This window comes from Camelus ferus, chromosome 36 (genome assembly GCF_009834535.1).
Source record: "Camelus ferus isolate YT-003-E chromosome 36, BCGSAC_Cfer_1.0, whole genome shotgun sequence".
Classification (NCBI taxonomy): Eukaryota; Metazoa; Chordata; class Mammalia; order Artiodactyla; family Camelidae; genus Camelus; species Camelus ferus.
Window position 1 is genome coordinate 21321278 of NC_045731.1, and position 24174 is coordinate 21345451.

At 41.4% G+C, this 24174-nt stretch overlaps 2 protein-coding genes and 1 pseudogene across 2 annotated transcripts in view; 2 read left to right on the forward strand and 1 right to left on the reverse strand.

Moving 5' to 3' along the window:
- The window catches only part of LOC116661733, a 708679-nt pseudogene that overhangs the window by 437825 nt on the left and 246680 nt on the right, over positions 1-24174 (reverse strand).
- Positions 1-24174, forward strand: part of LOC116661734 (trafficking protein particle complex subunit 9-like) — a 167503-nt gene that overhangs the window by 91758 nt on the left and 51571 nt on the right.
- Positions 1-24174, forward strand: part of LOC116661727 — a 91933-nt gene that overhangs the window by 64723 nt on the left and 3036 nt on the right. The window contains 2 exon segments of the mRNA XM_032474240.1: positions 20298-20528; positions 21166-21179. Coding sequence (XP_032330131.1) covers positions 20298-20528; positions 21166-21179 — 245 coding nt within the window.

Genomic DNA, 24174 nt, shown 5'->3' on the forward strand with positions numbered 1-24174 from the left:
GTTATCTAAAGAAAACCAGATATCTCAAGTTAAAGAATTTAGTGCTTTTATATTTATGGGAGGAAGCAAACATTTGGGCTCACTGAATTCATTCATTTGACAAGCACCTAGCTATCTAGGGCCAGTATCCTGTCCTTTCTTATTCTGAGTCCCCTCAGAGGGCACCATTGTGAGTGGCTGCAGAGGCTGGGCTGCAGGCCTGTCCTCGCTGGGGGGTGGCAGCAGCCGCTGATTGACTTGGTTTCAGCATTCTTTGTTTACTGACATGGTTGCAGTATTTTCATTCACATTGTAGTACTTTCATTCACAGTGCTCCCCCTTGGTCCTAAATTCGACCAATATTTTGAGAGACATTTCATGACCAATTTTGTCCCACGGTGCTAGGATGGCTCATTCCTAGTTCAGGTGAAGCATCTTCTGAGCTGCCATTCAAGGTGTTAGGTGTTTTATCAGGCCCTGTTGATACTAAAAGTTCTCTGGATTGCCTGTCTTACTAGTCTATTATGATCCAGGAAATGTTCACCCTTCGATGCTCATTCCCATATCTAGAATCATACTATTACAAATTTTTTATGCAGGGCTATAAATTTTACCTATTTCTTCAAGATGTTTAGCCATCATCAATTTTGTTGTAGGCCTAGTTACACAGTGGGAAATGTAAGAGAACAATTTTATAAAATAGACAGGGTATAAGTAATGCAGCTAGTAAAGTTAATAAAGTCACGAGTAAGAATTTAACAGTCGAGAAGATATATTTTGGGTTAAAATTTTGCTTGTGTTTCTGATTGAGTTTGAGTGATCTTATGAGAAAGTTCATATTTATGGTCAGGCTCAGAGCAGGTATTAATTGTCCAGGTGAGGTCTCCCACCTTGGAAGATCAACAGTGGCCTAAACAGAACTATAATTTCTTTTTAGAATAACGTTTCTGAGGGCCATCTAGTTAGAGCCTTGGAGTAGGGAAACCCACCAAGGTAACAAAGAAGTACTAGACATAGGTAATTTACCATAAACTTAACAATGGGAGTAGTTCATAATCAAAGGTAGGAGAAATTATCAAAGTAATTGGTATACAGGCCTGGTCCGGTGTCTTGGGTCAGCTGTCTACCTCAGATGTCGTCTTCTTCTCATCCTGGCCTGGTAGCTTTTTCTGCATTTGGGCATTGTTTGAAGGTGAGCAGTGCTCTATAGGCGAGTGCACTGCAGGGGCAGTTTCTGATTGGAAATGAGTCCGAAAGTCCGTTTCCTTCAGCTTTCCTGTGTATGGTCTAGTTAATAGTACCTGATAAAGGGTCCTTCCATTCAGGTTGGAGACAGTTCTTTAAGTCATGCCTGTTCCAGTATGTATAAACCCCTGGCTGCAGGTCATGGGGCCTTGGAACTTTACCCAAGGATGGATTACTGAGCTTCAGAAACAAACCTAGAGTATCCTTTTAATAATTCAATTAAACTCTACAGCAATGTGACATAACAGCAAGGAATGATCTGGGAAGTGTCTAGTAAATATAGACCTCAATTAACAAAACTAGAATTGAGTATCCACTAAAATGTAATCTTTTTCTCTCTAAAGTTACCCTCATTTTTCGCAAATATAGGCAAATCATGATTAATTTGTTTACAAGTTAAGTCTGATTATTTGATCATATAGGCTTTTTTTAAATTGGCTGTGTTGGAATTTTTAATAAGGAGTCTCAGTGCAGAATGTGAATAAGGCCAGGAAAGCCACGTCAAGGGCTTGTCATAGATTTCTGCCTTACAGATTTAGGTAAATTCTTTTCTCTTTAAAATCCTTAAAATACCTTGAGATTTCTATATCTGTTAGGAGATGATCTTCCTCATTTGTCTGATAGAGCCACTGGGGACCTAAGAGTTTTTAGTCTCTTGAGGGATCAGGTAGAGGGAAAAGATAAATGTTCCAAGTCTGCTTACATAGGTATAATTTATCAAATTGGTGTGAATCATAACTAGTTTAAGGAGAAGAGTTTCTTTATGTCTGGGAAACAGGTTAAAAGCCATAGTATTTCAAAAAATCAAAAATTATAACCATATTCATCAGTTTACTCAGTCCCATGTAACTAATTCTTTTAATCAGAGTTTTCATTAGACCTTTAAAATTCCTTACGCAGTTTATTTCAGTGCTATAGTTTGAAATTTATTAGAAACCAGTACATCTCCTTGAAGAGAAAGCATTTTGCAAAATCATCAGAAGAAAACAATTAACTGTCTATTAATGACAAAAGATTTAACAGCATGTTTAAACACCGTTACACTATAATCAATAAAGAAACCTGGTCACAATAACCAGAATTATGACTGGTAACATTTCAGATATACCAGAATTTTAGGGAGTCCATATAATTTCTAGAATATCTATATTAATAATACTTTCTCATACAATATAAACTAGGAAGATTTACTATTCATTTGGCAATACTTCCCATGTTATTTAACATGCCAAATGAAACTTACTAGTTTAAAATCTCTCTTTGGGATGTTCCAGGGGCCCTCAGTAGCATCCCAAAATTACCTGGAGATTAAAAGAACTTAAATTAGAAATTGATATTTGGGGAGCTTGTTAAAAGATTTCAAAACACTTCGTCAGATAAATGTATAGATCACTGTAAAGAAGTACTTATTCATTAACAAGAAAATATTTCAAAGGTAAAGGCAGAACAGATCAGTTAAGTGGTATAAGAAGCTTTACAATCTGTTACTGAAGGTGGATTAACATTTTAAGAAAATTTTGTCCTCTTAATAGAGAGAAAACCAAATCTATTCTTGTACCAGCTTACTTCTAAGATTCAGTTACTTTGCCCAAATTGATTCTAAACTTAGCCAATTCTGACCACGTACAAAACTCTTTCCTCGGGGTTCCTCTTCCACAAGCCTTCCACAGATTTCTATTCTCATATTAGTGTGTCCCTTATTTTCTCTTCCATTCTGAAGTAACCGGCTTCAGGACAAAGTCACTATTTTTCATTATCAAAGTATAATTCCATTCCTTATATCTTCCTTTACACATTTATCTTACTTTCCTAGGATACTGAGATCTTTCCCTTAATAATAGAGACTATTTCAGAGTGGCACCAAGCATTTATTAATATTTCTAAACACCTTTAGTTTCTCTGTAAGAGGAAGTCATATGTTAAGTAATTCATATTTCAATCTTATTTTATCTGAAAATGGTATAGCTATTAAATAAAATCCTATCATTTAACTTAATTTAGCACAACTCTAGAATTTAAAGGTACCAAATATTTAGAGATTATCTTAAGCATACATTTTAAAAATATATTTTAAAGAATTTACCCAAAGCTCTCATCTCATTTGCATTTAATTTACTTAAAATTTTATCACACCACATTACTATTATTTTTTTTTTGACAAATCTGCAACACATATAACAGGATCTTATTTGACTTTCATTAAACCTAGGTACAGTAAGGGTATTATACTTAATATTGATGACTTTAAAGGCGTCTATATTAATTAGAACATACTTAAACTAAACAATACCAAGTATTATCTTAATATTGAATATTTTCAAGTTTATGTGAACCTGAAGGTCAATTTGGTCAGTTTTTATTTTAAAAATACTTAATTTGTAAGCTCTTATTTTTTACGTCAATTAAGCAGAGCTCTTTGACTTTGATTTTTTTTTTTAGCCATAGAAATATCTCATATCTATAATGTGTATGCAGGCTTATAAATAGACAAAAGCTAAAGATTTCATAGCTTCACTTTAAAACTTACCTATGAGATAGGTATAATAATAGTTGGAGTAAGCTGAATTTGCTTGCTCAAATCACTAAGGCTTACTATTTATGAAAAAGACATTTAAGATTTCTTGACAAAGTCTGAAGGACCCATCAGAGTTCTGAGTTCTAAAATGCCAAAAATTTCTTTGGCCTTAAGTTTTATCTCATTGAGCTAATTAGGCTCAGTCCTAGGTCACTGTTTGCTGTATATACATTTCTGATCTGCAAGACAATGACAGACACTTCCAGTTCCCCAGAGAACTGCTCTGTCACCTAGGCCCAATTGTATCTCCTTATTTGGCTTTTTTGTATCAGTGAGAAGAGCTGTAAACAAAGAATTCCATGTTTTAAAACTTTAAGGTTCAATTTATCTTGTCTTCCAAAGCTTGCATAAGGCATTTAGTAAGGTCTCTTTTCCTTGAGTTATAAGTTAAACCCAGGGTAAACCTCTTATTATATTTTTCTATTAGCCACTGAATATTAGTTTTTAGTTTTACATTATATTGGACGGCTCATGTAACTCTATTGGTTTCCTTTATTTTGTTCAATTAATATTTTCTGAGGGACAGAAATGTGCCCAGCCTTGTAATACCAAGAAGGGGAAGCGTTTTTCCATTGAAACACATCTATCCCACAACATAATTAAGCAAAAAGTTTATATAAAGCCCATTTAAACATACCAATTTTACAAACTTTTATCTCAATTTTATTAACTCTTATACCTTTAATTTTAATATTTATTAGGTTTAATCAATAATTTTTATTTCTAGAAGGAATGCCAGAAGCCTTTTTCTTCTTTTCTTTCTTTCTTTCTTTTTTTTTTTTTCACTGTATCTAATTTTATAGAAAAGTCTCTGGGATCCCCAAGTTTGAGCCAAAGAACTTAGGCCCTTCTCAACTTTTAATTTGATTAATTGGTCTGTTGCCCCAGTCATTGATCAAATATCACAGTCTACATATATTATATGTATCTATCCCTATAAATACATACATTTTAAACTGGGGCAAATAAAACGGACTTCTTTGAACTTTAATTTTGGGGGGCAGTAGGTGATCTCTTTGGCCATTTTTTTTTTTAACTTTACGTAGTGTAGTATCAAAACCTTGTCTCTAAATCCAAAAATGTCCATTTTATTTATCTCATTCAAAATAACCATCAAAAAAATTTACCCATTTTGGATAATCCCCTTATCTTTTTTTTTTTTTCTGTTAAGAAAAAAATCTTTCGACATTTTTACATTCTTTTTTCCAGTTACTCAACCTAATTAACATTAATTATTCTAAGATTTTATTAACATCTCTAAAACCATTAATGGGAAAGGAAAAACATAAATGTAGCTTTTTAAACCAGTTTTTTTAAAATAAGTTCTTAGATTAACCATTAGATATATTTTCTACCTTTAAACTTGATTTTAATAGGTACCAATAAAACGGCTGTTTATAATGAGAGCTCTTTCAACTTTCACCAATTTAAAAGTTTTTCCAAATTAAGGGATCCATCATATGGCCATCAATTTATATATATATAGTGATTTTAAACGAATAAGATGAAGAGGCTTTTCCAAATGAGAGTAGGGGTGCTGCCTAAATAAAATTCAAAAGTTTACTCTCCAAAAGGTAAAGCAGTTCATGGTCCAGACTGATGCAACAAAGGTTAAGATGGCAAAATGCCTGAAAATTGGTACAAAGGATTGTTGAGAATCCCAATTTATTTGTGTGGCCACCATATGTACACAATACTTGTACCTTTTGCATGGCAGAGTCCAAATTTTCCATTAAAAACAAAAAGGAAACACATATATACATACATACACACACATAAAACACCCAGCGAAAGATAAAACGTTTATATTTCAAGGACACAGGAAGAGAAATCCAAGTTCCCCCTAAAAGGGTTTTGGTTTTTATAAGTCCAGAATTCCAAAAAATGTTTTTATCAGGCCTGGTTAGTTACTTTAAGAGTGAGATTTTTTTTTAATTCCCAATTAAATTTGTAAGTTTTGTATGTATATAAACCTGGCTGGGGTATTAGTTGGAGGCTGGCAATCTGTCATTTCTTTATCTTTTTTTCCTTTTCTTTCTTCCTTTCTTTCTTTTTTTTTTTTTTTTTTGAAAGTTCTATTCCCCATTCTAAGGTAGGGTTGTCAGAATAAAATTGCTAGTAGGTTTTCCCGCAGGGACAACTCTATGGCATGAAGTCTTTGCCTATACCACTCCTGCAAGTTTCTCAGTCATCCGAGAAAACTGTTACCAGCCAGGAAGGGGTCCCATTTTTGGAGTTGAAAGGTTCCTCATAAGAGTTTTACTTTTATTCTGAAAAATTCAATGGAGGTAACCAAATTGAGGAAAACATTAGACCAGCCTCTTACCTAACCACTCAGTCCTGACCCCAGTGTCTTTCAACATGGACCCACTCTGGATGTCTCCACTGGGTATTTTCCTGGTATCTTTCAACCAGCCCCACCTTGGACGTCTCCTAAAGATGGGTGTTTCCCGTTATCTTTCAACCAGGCCCCACCCAGTATGTCTCCACTGGGTGGGTTATTCCCCCCCAGTATCTTTCAACTGGAGGGCCAGGTACCTGGATACACCGCCAAATAAAACTCAGGATTATCACCCAATATGGGAGATCCGAGAACCAAGATAGACTCACCCAAATTCATCTGGACTCCCCGAGGAGGTGGATGGGCACAAAGGGCCACTGCTGGTACCAAGGCTCCGGATACTCGGAGAGTTCAGGTGGAGAAAGTCTGCTCTGGGTCCCTTCATGGTGTCCAAAACTGTTGACTGAAATACATGTGCAGCCTAAAAGTTAAGAGTTATGTTTATTTGGCGGGAGGACTCGAGCCGGGATGACAGCCTCTCAGATCGCTCTGAGGGACTGCTCCGAAGAGGTTGGGGAGGAGCTAGGATATATAGGAGCTTTACAACAAAGACCAGGTAGTTGGAACAATAAAACATTGTTGTTATCTAAAGAAAGCCAGGTATGTCAAGTTAAAGAGTTTAGTGATTTTCTATGTATCATTTGGGCTCACTGGATTCATTCTTTAGACAAGCACCTAGCTATCTAGGGCAAGTATCCTGTCTTTTCTTATTCTCATTCTGTTCAGAGGGCACTGTTGTGAGTGGCTGTAGAGGCTGGTCTTCAGGCCTGTCCTCGCTGGGGGATGGCGGCAGCCGCTGATGACTTGGTTTCAGCATTATTTGTTTACTGACATGGTTGCAGTATTTTCATTCACATTGTAGTATTTTCATTCACAGACTGATTGTGGATAATCTGGAAACTTGGAAAGGAACCGAGATAGAATTACTGCAGGTACCTTCTACTTTAATATTCCGTGTGCAAACATAAACACGGATGAAGCATACATTTGAATTTGGTGGTGTAGGGAAGGGTTTCTGCACATTACAGGAGAAGGCAAGGCAGAATTCCTCTACTTTGTTGGCAGGGATGTGGGTCCACCTGTCTTTTCTGTAGCGGTTTCTGAGAGCAGTTTATGGTAATTAACAAACATTGACAAACGGTGGCACACATTGCATTTAAGAGCTGGCCTGTGCAAACTTGTGTATTGGACAGGTGGATTGGAGAGAGATGTAGCCCAGGCCTGGGCTCAGATACAGGTTTAAATCGCCATTTCCTCACCAAAGGGCCTTGGACTAGAGTGTAACCTCCCTTAATCTGTTGGTGAATCTGTGAAATGTGCATTATAATATTCGTTTCTTCCTGGGTTTGTTGTAAGTTGTAAACAGTATTATAACACTCATGAAACACTTAACAAACAGGCACTTAGCAGTGTTCACTGTGTCTGTCCGCCCCGCTTAGCGTGTGTCACAGCCGTAAAGGTAGCATGTGCCTGTTGAGGATGCACTGGTAGCCCCTTGAATAGGTTGTGAATTTGGTGATTTCCTTTAATCCTTGAAACTCTATATGCCATGGGCAGTTATTTTCATGGACAGATGAGGAATCTCAGGGTAAAGAAGACTGTGTAATTTGCCCAAAGTCAGACCATAATTTTGGGTGCTGGGGCCTCGGTTCAGCATGGGCCCCTGGGCCTTCTGCCCTCTCCGTTCAGCCCCAGAGCCAGACGTGGGGTCGCCTGTCTCCCAGCCCAGAATATCCAGTAGGCAGCAACACAAACCTGGACCTGTGCTGCTTAAGCAAAACTCCGGAGGGGAGGCAGGTACTAAGGGGATAAATGTAAAAACAGACGACTGCAAACTGTGATCAGCTCTGAGAAGGAAAGGAACACGCCTCGCCACGCAGAGCTGGGAGCTTTCCCTTCGGGGCTGCTCTGGGGGCGTTCATCTCAGCTAAACAAACTCCGGTCCTGCACCAACGCAGGAAGGCAGGGCGCGTGTGACCAGGTTGACTTGGCCTCGTTGATCATACTCATTCCCCATTCAGCGGCAGCTCTTACGGGCACTTACCTAGTAAACAGATGTCGGCCATAATCATCACGCACTTTGCTTGGTAGTTTTATTGGCCTCACATTTGAGATGAGGTAATTGAAGCTGGGGAGTTTGTTGCATGCCCGTGATTACCTTGGAAATACCCCCACTGGTCTTTCAACCTAGACTGGTGTGGCTGTTATATCCCAGCCCTGTGAATGGCATCGTGTAGCTTCTACCAAGTGGCGCAAATGACTGACATTGATTTTTCTTAATTCGTAGGAAATGGTATGTGACAATAAGAGAAAAAGGTAGTCAGAAATTGTTTGGAAAACTAGAACAAAATCCAATTCTTCCCCAGCTGGGGAAGCGTACCCAGTGTCACTCACCCCACTCACTGCCTGGCATCTCCTCCCTGCCGACTCCGTGTTCAGAAGCCACTCTGAGCCTTTGAAGAACATTTTGCCTCATGACACTGTTGACTAGGACCTGCGGCCTCTCTGTCCCTGGTTAACTCTCTCTTCAAAGCCATTTAAATTTTATGCAGGCTCCTCAGCTCAGATGTAAGAATAGCCTCTTTAAACTTCTTGATGCAGCTCCTTAGTGAAGATCTTGCGAAGGAAAACTAGCCAAAACCTGGGAGGTATGCACACAGTGACTGCAACCTCAGCACTTTGTGAAGTTCAGAATCAGAGGGGTGGGAGACTCAGGAAAGGCTTTTTAAGGTAGAAAGGGGAAAGTGAAAGGACGCAGGCTGTGTGAGACTGAAGCATCTCGGTCCCAGCTAGCAAGGCAGCTGCGTTCAGGATGGTATGTGAGGAGTACAGAGTTCTCACAAAGAAAGAAGTGGTGGGATGGGAGGGAGGACAGATAGATTCTTTACTAGGGAAGGAAAAAGTGCGCTGAAAACTTCCTGGTTGAATAAGAGGACTGTGACATGATGTGCTTGTATTTTGGAGAGAAGGGTTTTGTGGGGACAGGCCTAGGAGAACGCTGTCTGGCTAGGGGGTCAGCACAACAGGGAACCACAGAGAACAGGGCCGACCTCAGGGCCCCTGCTGGGGGAGGGGCTGCCCGCCATTTTGAGCCCTGGGGGCTGCTTCTGTCCCTTAGCTGGGGCCTCAGAACTCCCTTCATATCCCAGTCCTGTTGATACAAGAAAACAGATGTGGGGCATGAGAAGGGCTGTGTCCCAGGCTTTGGTTGAGCCCCTGGAATGTGCCCCACCAGACGTGGGTCCTTGGCTTCATGCAGGAAAGATTTCAAGAGCAAGCCACTGTTGAGTAATGGTAGATTTATTCACAGAGACACATTGAAAGGCAAGAGAAAGGCCACGAGTTGTGGGGTTCGGGTGCTCAGATTAAAAGTAGGTACACACTCCACAGACAGAGTGTGGGCCTTCTCGGAAGAGGGAGAGAGAGTGGTGACCGCGAGGTGGCGCTGTGTTGCTCGTTTTCTTGGGCTTGGTTGTTTCATATGCTAATAAGTAGACTGAGCAGCCTAAGGGCAAGGGGCTGGGATTCCCAGGGAGTTGGCCATTTCCCACCCTGTGACCTTTTGTGGCTAGCCTTGGGATGGCCATGGTGCCTTGGGGCATGTTATTCACCATGTTACTATTACAATGGGTGTATAATGAAGCTCAAGCTCTGCTAGAAGTTATATCTCTTCATCTTGAGCCTCAAGGCCTATTGGGGATTGAATCCTTCACCATTTTGATGTTAATTGTTGTGGCCTTCCTTGAATGGCTGTGCTCTGCCCCCTTCCATCCTGTCTCACTGTGATGACACAGAGAGAGCAAAGGCCGGGCCCTACCCGTGCTCCTGCATTTAACAGGGGGAGGGGTGGTGTGGGCTGAGGATGACTCTGAGTGGTGAGAAGGATGTTTCAGATTTTCCCACGTGGGACATGGGGACGTGCCAGCAGCCACTGCAGATTTATCTCACGGGCATTATCGCTTGTGTCACTCATCTTTTCTATTTTTCTTTTTTTTTTTTCAAGTATTTAATCTAAATTTAATATCAGGTTTTTTTAGGAAACAAATTTCTCTTTTTCTTTTCTTTGGGGCTCTTTAGGGGGTAGGTAATTAGGTGTATTTATCTGTTCGTGGAGGCCCTGGCACTTGAACCCAGGACCCCGTGCACGCTAAGCACACGCTCTACCACTGAGCTCTACCACCCGCCCCATCATCTTTTACTTTTTGCTTTAGCTGCCAAGAATCTTACAGCTGAATTTCTAGTCGGCCTTTAACACTTACCCTAACTTCATGGCATTCATTTTTATGACTTTACCTTCCCCTGGTTTCATTTAAGTATTCAATCTCCATTTTGTCTTCACTCTCACTTTTGTCTTTTTGTTGTTATGGTTGTTAAGCTGTGTTTAAAAAAATTGTTTAATTTCTCTTTTAGCAGGAGGCTGAAAGTAAATAAATATGTAAACAAACTTATCACACTTAAATATTTTATACTTTCTAAGCTGTTTAGTAGTTACTTAAAAACCGAATTGAATACTAAAGTGATAAAATTTTTAAATTATTTTTTAATTTTTTATAAAGGTATAGCTGATTTACAATATGATATAAGTTTCAGGTGTACAATAGTTGCACAATTTTTATTTTTATGTTCCATTTATAGTTATTGTAAAACATTGGCTATATTCCCTGTGTTGTAAGATCCATCCCTGTAGCGTGTTTATGTTAGATGGAGCAGTTTGTATAAGAAAGCTGGGTAACGCAGAGTCTGGGGAGTGGCTCTGTCTAACCCATGTTCATGGTCACCCTTCCTGTCAGAGCCCAGGCCCTCACTCCTCTCTGCAGGGGAGCGAGTGGAGGCAGCCCTCATCAGCGCTGGCACCACCCTCTGAGTGGCAGTGACAACAGTGACTGTCTGTGGACATGCAAATTGTTGTTCCAGGAGCTTTACATGCATTTCTGCATTTAATAATTAAAGCCCTCCTGTGAGGAATCATTTTATGTTTTTAATGAATAATACATTTTATTTTGATTTTGATAGACTTCAAACCTCCAGAAAATGTACTGGAATAGTACAATAAACGCTTAGAGACAGTTCACCTAAAAGGGCACTATTTGCCCTTTTGTGTCTGGCTTATTTTAGTATAAACTTTCAAGGTCCATCCATGTTGTAGCCTCAATCAGTAATTTATTCTTTTGATTTGATAATATCTTTTTTCTTTTTTTCGTTTTTTGTCTATTTAAAAATATTTTCATTGAATTCTAGTCAGTTTATAATGTTGCATCAGTTTCTTGTGTACAGCACAACACTTCATTTATATAGGAACATACCTGTATTCATTTTCATATTCTTTTTCAACATAAGTTACTATAAGATACTAAATATATTCTCCTGTGCTATACAGTATAAACTTGCTGTTTACTCTATACATACTATCTGCAAATCTTGAACTCCCAATTTATTCCTTCCCACACCCTCTCCCCTCTGGTAACCATAGTTTGGTTTCTATGTCTCTGTGTCTGTTTCTGTTCTGTAGATAAGTTTATCTTTTTGTTTGTTTGTTTTTTCTTTTTTTTTTGTTTTTTTTTTTTAGATTCCACATGTGAGCGATCTCATATGGTATTTTTCTCTCTCTTTCTGGGTTACTTCACTTAGAATGACATTCTCCAGGTCCATTCATGTTGCTACAAATGGCATTATTTTATTATTTTTTTATGGGTGAATAGTAGTCTATTGTACAAATATACTACAACCTCTTTATCCAGTCATCTGTCAGTGGACATTTAGGTTGTTTCCATGTCTTGCTATTGTAAATAGTGCTGCTGTGAACATTGGGGTGTAGGTGTCTTTTTGAATTAGGGTTCCTTCTGGATATGTGCCTAGGAGTGGGATTGCTGGGTCATATGGGAGGTCAATTTTTTGTCTTTTGAGGAACCTCTATACTGTTTTCCACAATGGCTCCACCAAACTGCATTCCCACCACAGTGTAGGAGGGTTCCCTATTCTCCACAGCCTCTCCAGCATTTATTGTTTGTGAACTTCTGAATGATGGCTATTCGGACTGGCGAGATGTGATATTTGATTGCAGTTTTGATTTGCATTTCTCTGATAATGATATTGAGCATTTTTTCATGTGCCTATCGGCCATTTGTATGTCTTCATTGGAGAAAAGTTTCTTTAGGTCTTCTGCCCATTTTTGGATTGAGTTGTTTGTTTTTCTTTCTTATGAAGTGTAAAAGCTGTTTATATATTCTGGGAATTAAGCCCTTGTCAGTCTCATTTATTGCAAATATTTTCTCCCATTCCATAGGTTGTCTTTTTGTTTTGCTTACTGTTTCCTTTGCTGTGAAAAAGCTTGTAAGTTTAATTACATCCCACTTGTATATTTTTGCTTGTATTTCTATTGCTTGAGTAGACTGCTCTAGGAGAACATTGCTGAGATGTATGTCAGATGTTTTCCCTATGTTTTCTTCTAAGAGGTTTATAGTGTCTTGTCTACATGTTTAAGTCTTTAAGCCATTTTGAATTTATTTTTGTGTATGCTGTGAGGGAGTAGTCTAACTTCATTGATTTACATGCAGCTGTCCAGTTTTCCCTACACCATTTTCTGAAGAGGCTGTCTTTACTCCATTGTATGTTCTCACCTCCTTTGTCAAAGATTCAATGACCAAAAGTTTGTGGGACTATTCTTGGTAATTTTGTTTATCCGTTCATTGATGGATGGATATTGTTTGTAACCTTTGGCTACTCTGAATGATACTGCCATGAATATTGATGTGCAAGTTTTTGTGAGAATATGTTTTCATTCTGTTGGCTGTACAGTTGGCCCGCCATATCTGTAGTTTCCACTTCATGGATCCAGATGGCTGATTGTAAAGGGACTCGAACATCCTTGGATTATGGAATCCAGGATGGGGGGTTCCTGAAACCAACCCCCCGAGGATACTAAGGGATGACTCTACATGTAGGAGTGAAATTGCTGAGCCATATAACTCTAACCTTTTGAGGAAACAACAGACTTCTCCAAAGAAGCTGCACCATTGTCCCTTTCCACTGGCCGCATATGAGGTATCTCTGCCTCCTGAACAACACTTGTTATTGTGCATGTTTTGATTATAACCATCCTGGTGGGTGTAAAATAAGATCTCATTTTCATTTTGATTTGGCTAGTGATGCTGAGCTTCTTTTCATATGCTTATTGGCCATTTGTGTATTTTTTTAAATCCTTGGAAAATTTAAAAATTGGGTCGATTTTCTTTGTATTGTTCAGGTGTAAGCATTTGTTATATATCCTGAATACTAGTCTCTTATTAGATACATGCTTTGTAAAATTTTTCTCCTATTCTGCAGATTGTGCTTTCACTTTAGTTCTTTTAAACATTAAAACAATTTCTTTACAGGTGAGGTAATTAGATGTATTGATTTATTTTATTTTTCTTGCTAAGCACGCACTCTATCAGTTGAGATACCCCCTTCCCCTGTCATTTCACTTTCTTGATGATGTCCTCTGTAACAAAAAGGTTTTAATTTTGATGAAGTCCAGTTTATCTGCTTTTTTCTTCTATCACTTGTGCTCTTCGTATTGTATCTAGGAAACCAAAGCCTATCCTAGGACCACAAAGATTTATACTGTGTCTTCTTTTAGAAAGTTTATAGGTTTAGTTTTTACGTTTCTGTCTGTGATCCATTTTGAATTAATTTTTATTTGTTATATAAAATATGGGGGTCCAGATTCCAGATTCATTCTTTTGCCTGCAGATACCCAGCTTTCCCTGCACCATTTGTTGAATAGACTATTCTTTCCATGGAGTGTTGTTGGCACCCTTGTGGAAAACTGACTGTAAATGTAAGTTTTTCCCCCTGGGATTTTATTGTGTCTCATAGATTTATTTATCCAAACTTATGCCAGTACCATACTGACTTAGTACTATAGCTTTTTAGTACCCTTTAAAGTGAGTCCTCCCACTTTGCTCTGCTTCTTCAAGATTGCTTTGGCTGTCCTGGGCCCCTTGCACTTCCATATGAATTTTGGGATAAGTTTTTCAATTTTTGCAAAGAAGTCAGCTGGAATTTTGATAGGGATTCCACTGAATTTGTAAATCACTTTGGGGAGTCTTAACATTTTTAACAATATTGTCTACCATTCCATCAACATGGGATGTCTTCCATATATGTAGATCTTTTAAAATTTTTTGGTGATACTTCAAAATATTCAATGTACAAATCTTGTAAATTTTTGTTAAATGTATCTCTCATTTTATTTTTAATGCTGTTGTAAATGGAAAGTCTGAGCTTCTTGAGGGTAGGACTATATATCAATTTGTTTATTTCTAGGATTCCTACGCAGCAAATACCCTAGGTTTATATTTGCTACATAAATCTATCCACAACTCTTCCCACCCCCGTGTTATAAGAAACCAAGACCCAGGTTAAGCTACCTGAACACCTATGTGGAAGTGAGAAATGAGACCCTTGGGTGGGGCTTTGTGCAGATGATACTGAGAGCTTATTTAGGATGGCTTCATCTTAATTTCTTTTAAACAACACTTTCGGTGTAGTCAGATACATTAAGAACATGCCCTTTTGATGTGCAGAGGAGCTAAGACTATTATCAAATAATTTCTAGAGAGAGTGTTGTACTTGAAATCTAATTTGCATCAATCTTTGAAGATTTATGTTTCAGGAGCTTTGACTAAAGAACACCTGTCTTTATTCATTAGTGACAATTAAATGCTCAAGCAACATGTAATAGTCTGAGAAACTGCCCCCGCCCCGTAGTGCTGGGTGGCTGCAGCTGTAACCGGAGTCAGCGCTTACCTTTCCCAGTATGCTTGTGCTGATCTGCTCAAAGCGGTTCGTCCAACAGTGTGTCTGTAGTCTGTTGGACATAGCCATAAAACATTGAGTTAAGGTTGCTGGAATGCATTATATTCTTATTAATAATAAGTAAGCACATATTGAGTGCTTACTGTATGTTGGGAATTGTCCCTCAGCCTCACATGAATATTATTTCTCTTAAAACCTCACATATTTCCTTGTTATTCTCACTTTACAGATAAGGAGACTGAGAATTAAGTCTTCTCTCTTTTGGGTGGAGCTCATTATCAATGACGGGAAGTTGTAAGGAAAAAGATATTGATTCATCCTGAGAAAACATTTTTCTGAGAGTCAGCAGTGAAGAGGGTGGACACTGAAGAAGGTGATCATTGTTCGATTGAGACGAGCCCCGGGTTGTACGGAGTCAGCATCCCTGTCCTGGACACAGCCAGTGTAGAGCTGCGTGGTGGGTGAGGCGGCGAGGCCGCGCAGGGAACGCGGATGCCGGGCCATTGGGCTGTGCTCAGGCCCGGTGGGGCTTTCTCCTAAGGGCAGTGGACAGTCATTGACAGATTTTAAGTAGGGGAGTGGGGTGCTCTCGTAGATCACTTTTGTCTTGTAGAATGCTTAGAAACATTTAGAAGGCTCAGCAGGAGGTGATGTGATGAGTCAGATTAGGGTGGCTGCCAGGTGTAGGAGTGTAGAATTTTCAAGTGGTTTTCAGTCCCAGTTTTGTGGCTCAGTAGCCGTGTCACTTTGGATGATGCACTCAAGGAAGAGAAACAATTTATCTAATCAATAAAAGCAGTGATGTACCGACCTCCCAGGACTGCTGTGGAGATCCAGTGAGATAACGTGTGCACAGTGTGCAGCATGGTACCCAGCACAGAGTCAGTGCTGAGTGAGTGCCAGTGAGTATCTGGTAGGACAGGTGTGGGTGGTGGGACTCGGTGACTGAGGAAATCTGGGCCCTGAAGGAGGGGTCCAGTCACATCTGTGAGTGATGGGCCTGAGCTGGGAGAGGCAGAGAGACCTTGCCCCCTGGGAGGAGCACCGTGAAGTCAGCTCTTTGCAGGTGGAGTTGGAGTTGCCCTTGAGACATCTAAGTGCAGTGTCACGAGCTCAAAGAGGAGGTCTGGGCCCAGGCTGTGAATTTTCCTATAATCTTAATCCCTGAGGACGCCGAGGTATTGATCACTGAACGTGAAGACATACTTTACAGGACAAGTGAATAGTAGTATCATCTCTGTCATCAAAGCTCACGTCTCTTTATTCATCACCCACTTTGCTAATTGGGTACTTACAGAGCTCACTTCACCGACCTCCCCTGGGCTCAGGCTCCACAGTAAAGAGCTGGTGAGCCTCCCTCCTTTCCAGAAGATGACACATTTTGCTGGTAGCCTTCTGTACCTCGCCAGACTTAGAATTTTAGTTTGTTGATTTAATTCTATTTTCTGTTAGCCATCTCCTGACAAGAGAGACCTTTTACCTCATGGTCATATTTCAATTAGCTGTTACTGAGAATTGCTGATCTGATCCATAGAGTAAGTATTATATTAACCTTGTAGAGTATTTATCATTTTTCTGTCTTTGCCCTTTAATTTTGTATGCCCTTTCTCTATCCTATTTGGGGCCTTAATTTTTTTTAATTAAAAGATGTCTGTTTGCAGTTAAGAAAACAAAAGAAAAAATACACATGATAGCTAAACTTAGAAAATATCTAGTGTGTTTTCTGTCTCGGCAATGGAGGGTTGTAGAAACTTGTGAAAACCTTCATTACACAAGTTTCTTAAAATGCGGATTAAGAAATAAAACCTTCCTTCCTCATCTTTCAAGCTGCACAGCTAATTGTCAAGAAAGTGAGGGGAAATCCTCAGAAGCCAAGACAAACCAGAAAGCAGGGATTCTGGGTGATACATGAGCCTTAGAAGCCCTGGGGTGCCTGTTGGCTCCTGTACTGAGTTTCAGTTGCCTTGACAGTAGGGCAGGAGGTGAGCCCGAAGCCTCTCACACTGGGAGTTGGATGACTGATCATATGTAAGGCCAAGCCCATCCCGAGAAGCATGGTTTACTAAAGGGTGAACTAGGAAAAAAAATTCCTCAAGGCAAGACAGTAAGGAAAGTCAATTTTGTTGGAAGAGGGGAAAAATAACAAATCCAAAGTAAGGATATAGTTTAAAGCTCTTCTGGCATGAGAGTGACCACAAACTCCTGGCAGAGAAGCACAGCTACTCCTGGAATGAGAAGCTGTGGTTTGAATGAATCAGTGAGCAGCCATTCCGAAAAAGGCCTCCAGAGTCTTGTGGATCAAGATACTGGACGGCAAACACCTCTCTTCCAAGGTCTCATTCAAATAACCGGAAATGTTTTAAAGGAAAGAAGCCATAATCATAGTTCTATTTATTAACATTACTATATGCTAGGAATTCAGAGGTGACTATGGAGTTGACTCCTCATTTATGGACCTTACTTTCTCTTTGGGGAGAAAAACTGACATAGTTGGGGAGCTTGGTAGAGGGAGGTGTTAGTCTGTTGCAATTAGCCAGGAGAGGAGATTAAGAAAGCAGTGAAGGGTGGGTGAACTTTTTAGCTGAGGACAGACAGTCTTGTTCAGTTGGCTTTTAATTGCAGGCTCAATGAGCTGTCACTGGAGGGAATAGATCTTACGGAGGATGGACTTAGCTCAGGCCTCTTTAGAATGGACAAGTGAAACTGGAGAAAGACAGTCAAATCTGTGCAGACATTAAAGTTCACTTGAACATGCTCCATCCCTGAGCCAAAGATAGGACAAATATGCAGCACTTCTTAAGGACAGAGGAGTGGTTTCTAAGGTTCTCCAAGAATGAATCCCAGGGAACCGGGATGGCCAGTTGTCAAACTGTGACTTTGCTCTTTGGACGGTGTACCCACCAAGGGTATTGGACTTTTATAGGTTTCCATTTCTCTTTAATACATGTCAGGTGATGAGGACGTGGGCACAAGTATTTGACACCTTGTCGAGGCGACTTTGGTTACCTGCCTAGAAGCACGGGCACAGCTATGGCTGCGTCATACATCTTGCCGCCCATCCCGTTCCCCGGCTCAGTGATCACGGCAGAGTGGTCCCTTGTTGACCTGTCCGTCTCCTCTGTGACATCATAACCCATGAAAAGACCGGAGCGTATTAACGTGGTTTTCTTAAAGTCAAAGGAACAGATCAAATATGGAGTCAGATTTGTTCTTTCCTATTTCAGTAGTGCCATGGAGAAGGCAGTTTGGGCAGCTTTTTGTAGGGCCCTGGAGGCTTTCTCTCTCAGCCTCTGGGCACCTTTATTGAAAACCCTTCATAGCTGTCTGGCGTGCTGTAAAACCACTCCGCCTGTTTTGCCCTGAAGATGTGTTCAGTTTATAACTCATCTCTACTCCTTGGAAAACAACTCAATAAAAACTCAGTTGGTTTTCCACCAGCCATGGGCAGGGGTGGGGGATACCTTGTTATTATTTCATAAAATAAAAATAACAATAATAATAATAATAGTAATAATAATAATAATAATAATAATAAAAGAAGTCTTAAAACAGCACTGGGCACATTGGAGAGAGTCAATAAATGCTTCCTGGCTTAAGTCAAAAGTGATGACTCAGTGATTCCATGGCTGCTGTATTTGCTGAGCTAATTACTCCTTTGCTCCATTACACATTTTTTTAACTGAAAAAGAAATACATGCAAATGGTTAAAAAAAATTCAAACAGAGCACAAAACTACACAAGTGAAAGAAGTTTACCCTCATCCTCTGTTCTTCCAGCCCTCCCTGGAGATGCCACTGTTTACTATCCTTTGGATGCTTTTCCAGATATGGTATGCACATTCCCAACTATGTATGTAAATTCCTTTAAAGTTTTAGTTATTTTTAACTTAAAGGGATTTAAATCCTCAAGTGGCTTCTGCCCGGGTAATAGAACAGAACAAATCTGACTGCATATTAGATCTTTTCATTTGACTTTAACCCTATGCTCTGTCTCCTAGGCTTCATCTTGCTTGTAAAACAATGTTGCTTAGAGCCTGAAATATACAGGAGAGCCTATTCTGAAGGCTCTGACCTTTAAGGATATTTAACACTTTTTCATTCATAAAAAGATAACAAATTACAGAATAGAAAATAACGTTTGTTTTGTTGGAGGTTTACAGAGATTTGACCCAGGCAGATAGCTGCAAGAACAAAGGATTCTAACAAGAAGGAATTCCTACACCAGGAAGATTGCAACAACCAAGCACGTAGGAAAGGAGCCTGAATTCTGACTTGGGGAGATGGTTTTCCAGGACATTAGTTTGCCATCTAGGTCTACAGAGACTTGCTATTCCTTGCCCCAACACCTGGTCTCCCAACTTATTGGCCTGTCCTGCACTGAGGAGAATGAATTTGGACTCGGTAACACTCCTATCTACCTAGCAAGCTGGGCACTGGAACTGAGTGTTATGGAAACAACAGGCCAGCCAAGAAACAAGCACCACTGGGAGGGTTGGAGTACTCAGATTTATTATGCCGGCGGGCTCAGAGGGGCTTCTGCTCCGAAGTTCTGAGCACCTCCAAGACATGCACATGAGGTTTTAAAGGGTTAATTACAAGTAAGGGGTATTAGCCAATAAGGCTCAAACAACAAAAAGCAAGGAATCAGTACACTGGAGCTTATCAACTTGTAATAGATCACGTTACTGACACCTGTTGAGGTTGGATTTACGAGTTAGCTTGTTAGCCCAGTAAACTGACACTAAACTTCAGATTTACGAGTTAGCCCAGCAGAATTTAGATCAGTAAACCGACACTTATCACACTTAGATTTGTGACTTAGCTTGTTAGCCCAGCTGGGCTTTTCCTTTACATGAGGATAGCTCTCCCACACCCAGGGAACTACTGTGAGCCCTTGATGGTTCCACTAGGGTGGGGTGTGGTTTACCCAGGAGGGATGGGGACTGTGCACCAACACTCAGGCAGTCTGCTCTGTCTGGGGCTCTGATCTTGTACCACCCGCTCCCCGCCAGCCCAACACCTGGGAGAGTGGAACTAAGGCAGAGATCATGCCTGCCTGTTTCCCAGCGTGTAAAAGGGGAATAGGTACTCTTCCCAAGGTAGTTCTGAGCGACAACACCTGCGGGTGCTTGGTTCCCAGAGCAACAGAAAACCCAGCTCCGCGTGGGGGCAACGGGTGTGATACCCATAGGGGTTCTGCAGAAGCATCGGATGGAGGGCTGGACCAGGGAGGTAAAACTTGAGCTGCGGGCCTTGAAGGGTTACAGAATGGTACAGAGGCAGGACTGCCGCCTCCTTCGGGGTGCCCCAGAAGTAAAGCTTTTTCTCTACATCTCCGCTACTCCCCTCCCCTCTCCAGATCCCTACCTACTCTCTGCTCCTCCTGTCCATCTGTCTCCCTCCACTTTTCCCCTCCTCTCCTCCCCCTCCCATCTTCTCCCTCCCTCGCTGCCCCACCTTCTCTCGCAGAACCCAGAGTGGATCGCTGGCCCTCCTGCGCATGGGCAGTCGGTGCCAGCTGGACCGCGGGTTGGAAGCTCCAGCTCCGAGCCGGGGATCGGCCCCAAAGGCTTCTCAGCTCTGTCGACCGGTAGGCCTTTAGCTCCTGCCCGGGGCCGGGGCCTCTGGCTGTGGAAGTGCAAGGTGGGGGGCTCCCGGGAAAGGGGTCAGGCGGCTGCGGGAGGGCGGTCGGCATGTCACAGCCCCCCAGGGCGCCAGTCAGCCTGTGTTCAGCTGAATTGCTCTGGCCAGACCCCTCTGCCCGCGCCACCTACCCCGGCGCCCCGGCCACACCTGTCCATGGCCAGGTGTGCACCTGCAGCCTCTCACCCAGCCGGGCTCCCCCTCAGTCCGTGGCTGGCGTCCCCTTCCCCTCTCCCGCCCGCGAGTCCTCTCCTCCCGGGCTGCCTCTCCTCGGCCGCCGGCCCGTCCCCGCCCTGGCGGGCTGTGTCCGGGCGGGCGGGGTCTGCGGACCCGGACGGGGGCGGGCGGCTGGGGCTGGGGCTGGCCTCCGAGCGGGGCTGCAGCCCGCGTTTCCACCCCCCCCCGCTTTCCCTGCCCCGCGACCCCGGGGCTGCCCTGCTCTTCCTTTCCTGCTCCCTGAGGACAAGCTCAGCGGCGTGGGCGCTGCTCCCTGGGCTGAGAGCCTCCGGCTGTAAAGCCCAGCTTCTGGTGGAGTCGGGAAAGTGGATCCTCAGTGCTGAGCGAGCTTCTGTCTCCTCCCTCAGTGTTTCTGCCCCAGGTAAGTACCTTGAACACTTTCAGGTGTTATGATGGCGGTGCTTGTTGATGTCACGTGTTTTTATAGTGCCAGGGATTACAGTGTTGAAAGCAGGGCTTGGTTCAGTTAAAAATGAGCTGAAGGCATGAGGCTGTGACATCCTCCTTCCTTCCCACTCCCAGGGTGAAACGTGTAACCGTCGATTTTAAAAAGATAGTTACAGTCCCTAACTAGCCCAGCCCAGCTAGGGTGCGTTAACAGGAACAGCACCACCAGAGGCGTTGGAGACCCAGGGACATTGCAGTCCTAAAGAGCTCCTGGCACAGTTTGGTTTGTTTTGGTTTTTTGTTTTTCTTAAATCGTGGGGCAGACTAGTAGTATAGAGGGAAAAATAATTGTCAAGAAATATTTTTTCATATAACAGCTTTATTGTGATATTGTTCACACACCATGAAGTCCATCCATTTAAATGGTACAATTCAGCAGCTTTTAGCATATTCACAGTTGTGCAACAATTATTATTCCAGAACGTTTTCATCACATCAGAAAGACCAGTGGAAATGAGTGACATATCCCACCCCTCCCCAGTGGTGTTTCTAAAGAAGTTTCTTGGCTATTCCTGACCATAAATTAACTTGTTACATTCCATGAAATATCTGGTAGGAATTCTAATCAGAATTGCATTGAATCTGTCTATCAAAACAGGAAGAATAAATGTCTTTATGGCATAAACTTCTTCTACCCATGAATATATCTGGGACCCTATCTTTTCATCTCTCCAGAGCCTGGCCCATGGGAAGTCCTCACTAATTGTTGGGCTTGTGAATGATGAGATTCTATACATCGTTAGTTGCCACTGTAGCCTTTCACAGAAGAGAAAAGTAACCTCAGTGAAGCCAAGTGACTCTCTGATGGTCAGAAAGAGTGACAGCCAGTGCTGGAGTGATCCAGTGGACTTGGTGCTTGCAACCAGGATTCTCCACCACCTACAGCTAAGGGGATTACAGTAGTTCTTTTATTTTTTCTTAATGGCGTTGCTTTTATTTTTACTTATTTTTTAAATTATTTTTTATTGAAGTGTAGTCAATTTACAATGTTAGTTTCAGGTGTACAGCAGAGATTCAGTTATAAACATATGCATATGTATATACATATGTTTTAGATTGTTTTTAGTACAACTCATTACAAGAAATTGAATATAGTTCCCTGTGCTATATAGTAGGTCCTTGTCATTTATTTTATATTTATTAATGTGTATCTGTTAATCTCCCCTTTCCTGCCTGCTAAGCACAGTTTGCTTTCTATGTCCATGAGTCCATTTCTAGCAGCACCGTTTTTCCTAGTAATATATGCTCTTTGGCTGCTTTCAGTTTCAGTAATTCCATGTTATCTGTGAGCGCTTTTCTTCTGGTGGCCTTTATGTGGTTTGCACACGTGGTAATAGAGATCTGTATTTGGGAGAACTCCAGGCCTAGTGTAGTCCCTGGTACAGAGTGCCCACTGAGTTGATGCTTGAACTGGGAAAAAAACATAGTAAATGTTGGAATTTCCACTATGGTTGAGACTTCCAGGTTTCTGTAACCTGTTTACCCCACCTTATTATTGGCTGCCCCCATACTGGGTAATTTGGTGGAATTTCATGGTATGGTGGTGTAGAGACAGGGCCTTGTATGCTTCTTCTCTTTCCGTTTTCTAACACTCATTCTCCTGGGCCTCCCAGATCCTCCCCCAGCAGTGCCCAGGGCTGGCTTGGTGCTGCGCTGAGGCAATATTTGTTAATAAGGCCCTTTCCTCATCTCTTCTGACCCTCCGTTTCTTTCTCTGCACAATGAGGGCTTAGACTAGATAAGTGCTTTTCAGTTTCTTTTAAAGCCATGTTTCCTTTGAGAAACAGAAAATGCAAATCTCTCCTCCCATCCCAACACTTTAGATTTTGTTACGTCCTGCAAGGAGTGACATAGCTCTTTGTGGAAAATTGATGTGATTGTGATTCCAGGTGGCACAGAAAATACTCTTCAGAGATTTATTGCAGGGAGAGGGCAGAAAAGGGGCAGTATGTCACACTTTCTAGTGTGAGCACTGGAGCAGGGGCTTGGATTTAAATATGGTGTCTGTCGTGGCCTCTCTTTAATCTTGCACAATGTGACAAACCTCTCTACCTCAGTTTCTTGATGTGTCAAGTTGGGGTGATAATATTTTAAGGCTTTTGTGAAACATTATACACATAATCTATTTGTGTCTCAGTAGAAACAAGACCTGCAAGGGATTCAGGGATTTAAAAAAAAAAAAATCTTGCCCATAGCACTATGTCGCTGTGTATTTTAAATTTCCTGGAGGGTGATGGTTGAGTCTAAAGTCCATCGTGGGACAGGTGGCCCATAGTTCTCTATGCCCCAGATTGCCCCCTCCTCCCCAGTCCTCTTCCTCAGTCCAGGATGAAGTTCCCTAGTAGATTTACACAGAGGTCTTGTGGAAATGGCTTTTCATTTTATTGTTTCACCAAGAAGGGCTGCCATCATGATCTCTGTGGTCAGGTTTTGAAGGGCTGCCATCATGATGTCTAGTCAGGTGAAGGCTATGCAATTGGGAGTTTCTATTTAATAAAAAGAAAAAAATTACAAATAGAAAATTAGAACAAGGGTGGTGACAGGGGCTCTTGGAAGTGAGCACCATTAGCTTTGTTAGCTTCAGGTGCAGTGGCCTCTTGCCACGAGGACCCATCCTCTTGCTCTGAAGTTGGAGGGACCAGTGGGTTCAGTGGGAATGTTAACTGAGTGTATCTCATGTGCTGGGCATTGTCCTATTTTTTCTGTGTGTTCCTTTTTTGAGACAGTGAGCACATTTAACCTCAATAGCTCTTTAAAAAAGTAGAAATTTTATTTTGAGATATAATGTAGATTCCCATGTAGTTGTAAGAGATAATATGGAGAGGGCCTATGGACCCTTTTCCCAGTTTTCCTTAATGGTTCCATCTTGCAAAGTTGGGGTACGATTCATTACTGACTCACTAACAATT